General features: G+C 36.7%; 1 protein-coding gene across 1 annotated transcript; it reads left to right on the top strand.

Moving 5' to 3' along the window:
- Positions 1-8,484: 8,484 nt before the first annotated feature.
- Positions 8,485-9,453, top strand: LOC131320036 (stress-response A/B barrel domain-containing protein UP3). The gene has a single exon (XM_058350575.1). The coding sequence runs from the start codon at positions 8,552-8,554 to the stop codon at positions 9,338-9,340; it is 789 nt and encodes a 262-aa protein (XP_058206558.1). The 5' UTR covers positions 8,485-8,551; the 3' UTR covers positions 9,341-9,453.
- Positions 9,454-10,121: the final 668 nt, after the last annotated feature.

Genomic DNA, 10,121 nt, shown 5'->3' with positions numbered 1-10,121 from the left:
TGTAGATTTGACAGTCACGCTCCCGACCCACCTCCCTGTCTAAATATATTTTCTCTCTCCTCTTATTTTTTCCACCTGTTATTTTGCAATTTATTCTGTAGTTTATGTTTCATTATCCAATCAGTGGATTCTTCTGCTGGAATATTTTTTTTAAATAACTGGACGCATCGTGGCGATCTCATGTACTATATTTTGGTTGCGAAAATCTTTCGTACGGAGAGCTCCGTGAACCGAAAGTTACGGAGCTCAATTGTGCGCATTCAAAATATTTTTGAACGATTAAAATTGAAAACAATTTTCAACTATTAATAATGCGAATGGACAGTTGTAGTTGCGCTTTTCCATGAACAGCCTTTTCACGGTGCCTCCGTGAATAATTTTATCTCATTTTGGTTCATGATCTGACATTTTGTAGTATTTTTTTTTTTTCAGACGGTCGAAGAATTCTTTGTCATATACTCCATATTATCATAAATAAGGTAATTTTTAAACCAAAAATAAAATAAAATACGGTAATTTGAAATACTACCTCAAGTATATGAGAGTCCATAACAATTATACTGAATTCAATAAACAACTTTTAAAAAATTTCACACTGAAAAAAAATAAACAACCAAAGATAAAGCCTAATAATAAGAAATACTAATAACTAATTTTTATCTTCAACAGAATGTAATCCCCTGGGCTCCGTTCAGTCCTCGGTAATATTGCTTGAGAAATACAGTATATTCTTGCGAAAATAGAAGTGATGTGAAGTAAAGCAAAATAAAATTTATATTTTCCGTGTGTATTCTCTTGACAAGCAATCTTGCAGCTAAAATTCATTTTTTTGGGCAGTATCTAATTTGCAGTAAAGTATTTTCTCGTGAGGGAGTTGAAGTAAAATTGATTTTTCCATGGTTTCCTATTTTTTTCTTGCAAGCAAGTGGGGGCTTCCTATTTTTTTCTTGCAAGCAAGTGGGGGCCTATGTCTCGCTTGAAGCTTCATTCAGTTGTCGGGATTGTAGTATGAGAAATAGATTTTCAGGAAAAGTGAAGTGAAGTAAATGAAAATGAATCTTATTTTTCTGTATATGTCCTCTTGATAAAATATATTGTAGGAAAACTAAAAATCTTTCCTTTTGTAAGTACTTATTATGCAGGAAAGTGTTTTTCAGTAGAAATTTTATTATTGTAGGTTCTATAACTTTTTTTGGTAATTGAACACATACATCCTTCCTTTTGTAAGTACCTATTAGGCAGAAAAGTGTTATCCAGTAAAAATTTTATTACTGTAGGTCTTAGAACTTTTTTGGTAATTGAACACATATATAGTTACAAGGAAGTTGATTTTTTCATTCTTTCCGTGGACCTGAACGAGGCCTGAGAGTCAAGTATGGCAATTGGCCAACCAAATCTATTATACGAATTCTACATTTTCCCAATAGCAATTTTTTCTTTTTTTGGGTCAAGCCAAAATTCAATCGCGTGTATAATCAAGCAAATTATATACAATTAGTCAAATTCTTTCGCATGCGCTAAGTGGGCCCCACGTAGACACATGCAATTGATTTGGAATGTGATGCTAACAAAATTCTCCCTAAATAAGTGATTACAGAATCAAGATTTTCTCACATGACGTAAAATAGGACCTACTATGATTTTATTCGATGATAAATAGTTTCTATTACGTTAGTATTTTTATGTACGCCGTCAATATGAAAAATTAGATCGCTCGCACATTAATATTTATTTGAACAACCAATATTTAACTCAGTAGCATTTAATGGTGGTGATTGTTCATTGCTTTAATAATAAAAGATGTGACCAAGGTTTTACCGATATCAGATCAATCTAATTTTTTATTTGATCTGATTTATGCATAGAGGTCCCAAAAATGATCTGTTTTGGCTCATTAGATAAGACTGATTTTATCATGATTTTCAAACTGAATTTTTGTTTTCCATGCTTTCTTATTAGAGAAATATATTTCTCATGGAATGGGAGGTTTGATAATCATGGTACGACATTTATTCCATTTTATATTATGATTCAGTTGGTCACCATAGCAGTTAAGCCTTTTAAAAAATTGGAACAAAATGTCATTATCATGATAATTTTGTGTGACCAACTAGTTTTTGGGGATTTTATAATGAGATCTAGCCAACCATAGTTTATTTAAAAGAGTACGTCTTATCTACTAAAATACAATTTTCACTGTCCCACTCCAATCAAAGCTATTCAAGCCGCAAAAGTTGAAAATTCATAATTACTTTTTGAATACTAATGATAAAAGGGCTCGGTCGAGAAAGAGATGCAGCATTACAAACTATTCATAAAAACGCAAATTAGTACTCCTATTTGTTAGGCCTGTATAGCTAAGGATTCTTAAAAAATAACTATTTATTTATAATTTTAAAATTTTAAAATAATGTATTTACGAATTTAATTTTTTGATTTATTTTGCACCATTCAAAAGATTTCATCGAGATCTGTCAAACAAGATTCATATTGCACAAAAAATTATGTAAGTAAGTTCATTATTAGTATTGATATTTTTTTCCCAATTACATTTTTTGAATTAGTGTGCTTTACCTGTAGTTTAGTATTGTAGAATAATAAACTCGAGTCTACGCTAACTAAACCTTCTAACGAATCTTACATATATTTAACTATATCCTGCCAACAAAGCCTTTAAAAGAATGTTGCCAACATGCTAATCCACCCAAAATACCAGATCAAGCACAAAATACATTCATTGGGTAACAATTTAAAGTCCCACATTTCCAGCATGGGCTCGGCCTCATGTATATAAGTTCTTAGGCACTCTATTCTTGTAAGTCGGTTTTCAAGGATGATCGAGTTCTATCCATGAGTTTATATCACAATTAAGTACGGTTTCAACGGGGTGAATGTTAAGGACGATTGAAGATACGAATCCGAGATCATCAATTTTTTTTTTTTTATCGATGGATTCAAATATGAATATTGTGATTATCAAGAACTAATGATGAAACTGAGTTAAACTAAACGCATTCCGTAATCAACTCTTCACTTGGTTCCCCGCTCTCTCCCATGAGAATCATAAATTCTTAGTGGAATATGAACCATACGAGGGCTTCAAAAAAAGGAAAAGAAAAGAGATCTTTTCTTAAGAAGGCAAAAAGCCCTTATTTTTTAAGAAGGCAATTTCAAGCTCAAAAATTATGGGCTTGTTGAAATGTAAAAATATGCAATATGGATCTTGTTTGAAACATCTCATTGAGATCTTTTATACGATGCAAAAAAAATTAAAAAATTATTTTTCATTTATATTATTTGAGTTTGAAAATATGAAATAAACTGTTTATTTTTTAAGAAGGTTTCTGGAACGGGGCTTAATATACTTTTTCACCTTCTAATGGGAAATTAACAAGCGATTGCTATTTTGAAGTTTGACTTATATTTTTACTGTTTCATTTGTTAAATATCACAATTTTTAAGCCTCCAAAATGGCAGGGCCGGACATGCCAACCACCTGATGTTGTAGTATGTTCACGCATAAATGATGTGAGTGGTGATGGTATTCGTGGTAATCATGTGAAGTCTCACATCCCACATCGGAAAAATTTGAAAGGATTAAATGGTATATAAGGATTCGCGAGCAACTACTGTATGACGTGTGGTTAACTTTTTGAGTTACGTGGTTAGACTAAGGGTTAGCAGATCTGCTAACGCTGATCGTTACAAATCATCTCACTTTCTCCCCAAAATTTCTTGTTATCCAAACAACACATCCTCAACTAATCTCAAAACCTTGACCTAATTTTCCATCATGATCAAAGGGTGTGGAGAGATCCTGATACTTTTTATATTAGTTTCCATCAGCTTGTTGATATGTGTTTTTGGCCCTAACAGTTGGAGGGAGTATGAGAAAGTCAACTCCCAATAAACAATTTACAGACAAAGTACAGCTGCAGATTTGGAATTTTTTTTCAAATCCAACATTGTGATGCATTTTGGATTCGGATTCATTTCTGTACCCCACATTACTATTATCATAGTAATAAATGGCATCAATGCATGTATAACAACCTCGCGAAGCCGAAATTAATTACTCCTTCAAATGAGTAGTTGTTGTCAACATCGTAGTTACCAGCTCTTTGTGGAAACCAATGATATTGCAGTTTATTCACAGGTTAGTGTATGCTTCTCTTTAATGGAGAAAAAAGTGATCTACAAATCCCATCAGATGAGGTAATTTCCTGAAATTTTTTGTGACATTTTATTTATTTTTGGGTTAATATGTAAGAACCCGAGGAAAGTTTGAGGCCACCTAAAGGATTGAGGGTTCGTTGATATTTCCCTAAACCACTGTGTTTCGGTTGTAGCTTGTGGGTCTATCTATCGGGATCCCTATCTACATTCTGCATTTGTAGTTTTGGAAAGTTCATTTTGTAAGGTTCGTCGGGTAGCTCAACGTATGGGAAAAAAAATTGGTCCATTGAATATTGATGGTTCTATCTACAGGGACCTCTATCTACATTCTGCATTCGTAGTCATTGTTGCGATTTAGCTTGAACATTTACTCCTTGAGGCACGAGTAAGATTTCGATAATGGGTACAATGGACACTCAAGCCACGTTCTACTATGAGAAATTCAAATAATTACTTGTTTTTTGAATTGAATGTGATGTATTTTGAGATAACAACCTGTCTTTTAGAACCTTAACCGAACAAGGCCTCAGGTGTTGTTTGGTAAAGATTTTGAGAGAAGTTTTTGAGTAATAAGTGGAGAGAGATAGGAAAAGATGTGAATAATAAGTGGAGATGAAATTTATTGAAAATCGTGCCAAAAAAAGAGTTCCGAGAGGCGGGAACAAAAACCTCAATATAGGGATTCGCATCAAGATTTGGGTGTTTGCGAAAAATTAATTTGACAGATTTTTAGATGCTAGCTTCTAAAAACCAGTTTAGAATGTTTATCAAAAATTCTACATAATTGTTTTTTAGAATTTGCAGATTCTGAGAATTTGAAAAAGAAAAGAAATTCTCAAAATTCAAAAGCTGAGTTTGATAGCTTTTGAAATTCTGCAACACAAATTTTCAAAAATAAGAATGAAATTCCCATAATCTCGCTTTTGCAACAAACATGTTTCTCAACTTATATTAAAATTCGGAATCTAAAATCCGTAACATAATTTGAAACTAAAACCTATATCCATTAGCTATCACAAACACATTTATTATAACTCTTTTATTGTTAACATGCGTTTGAGAATGATAAATCTAGACTACCCTTCACTACAAAATAAATTCAAATTGGACCACTAATCACTTTTTTACTTGGAAAAATGACGGTTCAAGACGTATTTTGATAATTAATACCCGCCAAGGATAAACTAAGAATATTTGTTAATGCTGAAAATATCATTGGCGGGTATTAATTATCAAAATACATCATTGGCTGCCATTTTCCCTTTTTGTTTTATTGTCTTTTTGCTTAATTACTTAGATGTCCGAGCGAGTTTATGCACATCTCAATCAATTATTTGTGAGAAACCAATAATACAATCCATTAGCGGCGGATCAAAAAAAAAAAACTATTAGTGGAGAGCCCAATCAAAATCGGAGCATAAACCCACAGGGAGAGGTAAGAGTATTTTGGTAATTGACTATTGGGTGGTACCTCGGATCTGATCTTGGTTTTGGCCGAAAATGGGAATATTTATGGAGGAGTCCGTTGTTAAACCCAGTAAAGTGAAGACGCGTGTTGCGTGAGGTTCGGGAGATCTGGAGGCTCGGTTCCTCCGGTCCGGGGTAAACCTTAAAATAGATTCCCGAGGCTGAGTGATTCGCTGTCAAAGGTGAGGACCCACACAAAAACAAAAGAACAAATGCCGCATGTGGACACGCTACCCAACGCCTGATGTTATGCACCTGACGTAATAACCCTACCTACCTACGTAAGAACCCTACAACTATATCACACTTCACATCCCCCAATTATTCCAAGATTTCAATTATGCTTACAAGAGTCACAACTGTGTCTAAGAGTAAGACCCCGTTTCACAAACCTTTTTAAAAAATAAGCAGTTTATTTCACATTTTCAAATTCAAAAATAATGTAAATGAAAAATAATTTTTTAATTTTTTTTGCATCATATAAAAGATCTGAATGGGATCTTTCAAATAAGATCCATAGTGCATATTTTTAGATTTCAATAAGCCTTTTATTTTTGAGCTTGAAATTGACTTCTTAAAAAATAAAAGTTTTTTTTGAATTCTGGAATGGGGCCTAAGTACACCAATGATAAGTAAAATAACTAGTGAATAATGTAACTTTTATACTTAGTCCCTTCTTCTTGCACCAACGCAGCAGCATAGCTATCTATTTCTCTATCACATAAAAATATTGCTTTTTAAATGCATGCCACATTTGAAAAGTAAAAGGAGAGACATAATTAATGTGGGGAGAGATGAGTGATAAGGTGGGTCCAGGGATTAAAAGTATTTGTTTACTCTTTGGCTTGCGAACAGAGGTTCGCCACAAGTATCGAAGGAGGGAAGCGAAATGCATAATAGATAGTCTAGGGGTGTGCAAAAAACCACAACCCGACCCGAAGGGTCTCGGGCGGGGCCGAACATGTAGTTCGGTTGAGTATGGGTTCATTTTCTGTTAAAAATTAGATTTCAGTTCAGGGTTCGGGGTGGTGTGTTTCTTACCCGACCAATTCATATAGATTAATTAGGTTTTGGCCGGACCCGACCCGATGTAAAAAAACTGGGCTTGCGGACGGTTCTTACTACTTGTTCGGTTCACACCCCTAATAGATACCCAAGTACCTAATCTGTTGCAGCGTAATTTTCTACAATTTGCTTAGTTACTTTATCGATATTCTCCTTTTACCTATGCTGATGTTGTCGCTCTAATTAGTCAGAAAAACCGACCAAATGTATCGCAGTATCGGCGGTCACGTGGGCCCATTTCGGATCCCGTGCAGATGATCAGAACAGTTCAATAATTCTTTTAAAAAATTAAAATTGAGTGGGCTCATGAAAAATCAGCTTAATCCAATATGTACAGGTGCTCGATCCAATTTTTCATTTTTTTAATTCAGATTTTAGGATCCGCAGATGCAAATGTAGGAATGAATCTTGCTTCGTAGAGGTGGCAGAAAATGATTGGACAAGAATGACTTCACGCAGATAAATTATTACACCTATGCTTTTACAACAAATCGTTTTGTAGTTTAATCATATTTTATATTTTTGTAGGTTATGCAACATCGTGAAAGAAGCTTGCCTTTTATGTGAACTCATTTGTTTAAGATAGAGATTAGAGAGAGGGTCAGAGACACAACCTTAAAAATAAATAAATAAATAAATAAATAAATACCCTGTTTAGAACTGGTGGGCAAGTTGTAGCTTTGTATAAGGTCAAACGGGGTCTGAACTCTGACCCAATGCTAGCCCACTTGAGAAGCTGAATCTATGACCCAACCCAACTACCATGTTGCTCTCGTAGGCCTGCCGTCCCAATCTACAGCTAACACGACAAGAACCATGTTTGTTCTTTTTACTCGGGAGAAAGCGATTTTTCTATCTGGAAAACCTGTCGTATAATCCGTATCCCGGCTGTGCATTTTCTTGTTCTCGTCCCATTATAATATTGTGTTATATACCCCACTTCTAATATCTTGAGTCAGCTCAGTCAGTTATCATTGTGCATTTTTATCGCGGAGTCAGGAGGTCGGGAATTCAATTCTTGCCAAAACTAATGGTTGATTATTTGTCTGTCTGAATGAGAGTAAGAAAAGTACGCCCGTGTTTAGGGGATCATTATAGTAGTTTGTTTAACATTAGTTGGCTCTATCTCAAATCCGGATTTGGAGAGGACGTGCAAAAATGAAATCAGAGAAGTAAAACTATTAATAGACAGATTTACGTATGGAATGAATTTAACTTTAATTTCTCTTGCCACATTAGATCAAATTCACTCTCTAATCTCTATCATGATAAATTGGTACTGCTCATGTGCTGATCGATATCCCATCAATATGAATTTAGTAAAATGAATTGTTTTGATCATCAAAGTATTCTGCCAAAGAGTCTACAGTCTACAGTTGAGCAAAATTAGACAACTCGTAGAGGGATCGAATAAGAGATGCTATCTTTTGTAAAAATTCCTTTAATTACGTGTGTAATTGCACTATTCTGCAAAGAGTCGAATTACTACCCGATTGAAATTTGCAAACATAAAAATTTGTCTCCTATGTAGTTTGTCTGAGTATTGACGCCAGGAAAACCGGGGGGAAAAATGTGTGGAAGAATTTATACTAGAAAAATGATTTTTGCACTCCACGTTTTTTTTATAGATGTACTCCAAAATTTGTTTTCTATTCCCATTACGTTATACTAGAACTAGGTATGGATCTAAAAAACAAGTCTAAACCAGGCTTGGGCTGACCCTGGAACCTCAACCAGGCCCATAGCCCATTCCCCACCCAACCACTTAACAGTTAACTCTCTCTCTCTCTCTCTCTCTCTCTCTCTCTCATCTTACTCAAACCTTTCACTATCACACCACACCATGATGGTATCAAAGCTGTGTCTCACCCACTTCTTATCCCCTCCTCCCCACCTCTCTCTCTCCTCCCTCTCTCACCTCCCCCTCCTCCGCCGCTCCTCCTTCAAAATGTCATCAACAACAACCACCACCCCACAAATCGTCGAACACTTCGTCCTCTTCAAAGTCAAACCCGACACCGACCCATCCAACATCACCGCCATGATCGACAACCTCGCCGCCCTCTCCTCCCTCGACCAGGTCGCCCACCTCTCCTCCGGCCCGCTCCTCCGCACCCGATCCTCCCCCTTCCCCCCCTTCACCCACCTCCTCCACAGCCGATACAAATCCAAACACGACCTCGACGCCTACTCCGCCCACCCCAGCCACGTCCGCGTCGTGACCGAACACGTCAAGCCCATCTGCGACGACATCATGGCCGTCGATTGGGCCACCTGTGATTTGCCAGGCCCGGTGGCCCCGCCGCCCGGGTCGGCCATGAGGGTGACGTTTTTGAAGTTGAAAGAAGGGGTGGGGGAAAACGAGAAAGCTAGGGTCTTGGACGTGATCGGGGGGATCAAGGGGGTTTTTCCGGCGATCGAGCAGATTAGTTTCGGGGAGAATTTCTCGATGGGGCGGGCGAAGGGGTTCTCGATCGGGTCGCTTGCAATTTTGCCCGGGTTGAGTGAGCTGGAGGCGATGGATTCGGATTTGGAGCGGGCGGGTTTGGAGAAGGATAAGGTTAGGGATTTGATTGAGAGCGTGATTGTGCTGGATTATGTGGTTCCGCAGCAGCAGAGTGCTAGTCTTTGATTGAGTGTCTAGTAGTGATTCTTAGTTTGAGTGATTGAATTTTGAGAAAATGTTGGGTGGCTGTGTAATGGAGTTGTATTTGAATGCTTAAATTCAGCTTGCTATTGCACTTACATCGACTGCACTGTCTTGTTTGTGTTTGTGTTTAAACACAAACAGAAAGCATAGTCGACTATTGTTTGTGTTTACTATCGACTATGCTGTTTTGTTTGTGTTTACTATCGACTATGCCGTTTTGTTTGTGTTTACATCGACTATGCTGTTTACTTGAAGCATGATATACTTGATTTCCTAGTGTCTACCTGGGAAGGCAGGGGAAGGAAAAATCAGGTTTTTTGGGGGTGATTTTTCTAAGTTTTTTTTGCAATACGCAATTCCACATGATGAGATTCTTGAAAGATTTACTAGTTTGAGTTGTATTGGTGACTGATTTCTGGCTTACTCCGATGAACTCGCACAATAGTTGCCGAGCTCTCATATTGTCACACTTCCTTTTAAGAGGACCATGGATTTTGTGCTCTTTTTTATTTGAGCATTTCCCAAGTCCCAAGTCATTCTTCGAGATCGAAGCAACGGAGGTAGGGATCACGAAAGTCAAGAACACATTGTCCCTCCGAAGCAGCAATGATCAAAGCTGTCCATGGCTACTCTACACAACCTATGCCTTGATGCTGCTAGAACAATCAGTAACAGAATTTTGAGTTCCAACTCAGAGCATGCATTTCCTCTTGGCAGATGAATACTGAGGAGTATAGATTACTATGTAGCCAATGGAGGATTT

The sequence above is a fragment of the Rhododendron vialii genome, chromosome 3a (assembly GCF_030253575.1).
Source record: "Rhododendron vialii isolate Sample 1 chromosome 3a, ASM3025357v1".
NCBI classification, from domain to species: Eukaryota; Viridiplantae; Streptophyta; class Magnoliopsida; order Ericales; family Ericaceae; genus Rhododendron; species Rhododendron vialii.
Note: the sequence above shows the minus strand (reverse complement) of the source record. Positions and strands in the feature narration are given on the sequence as shown.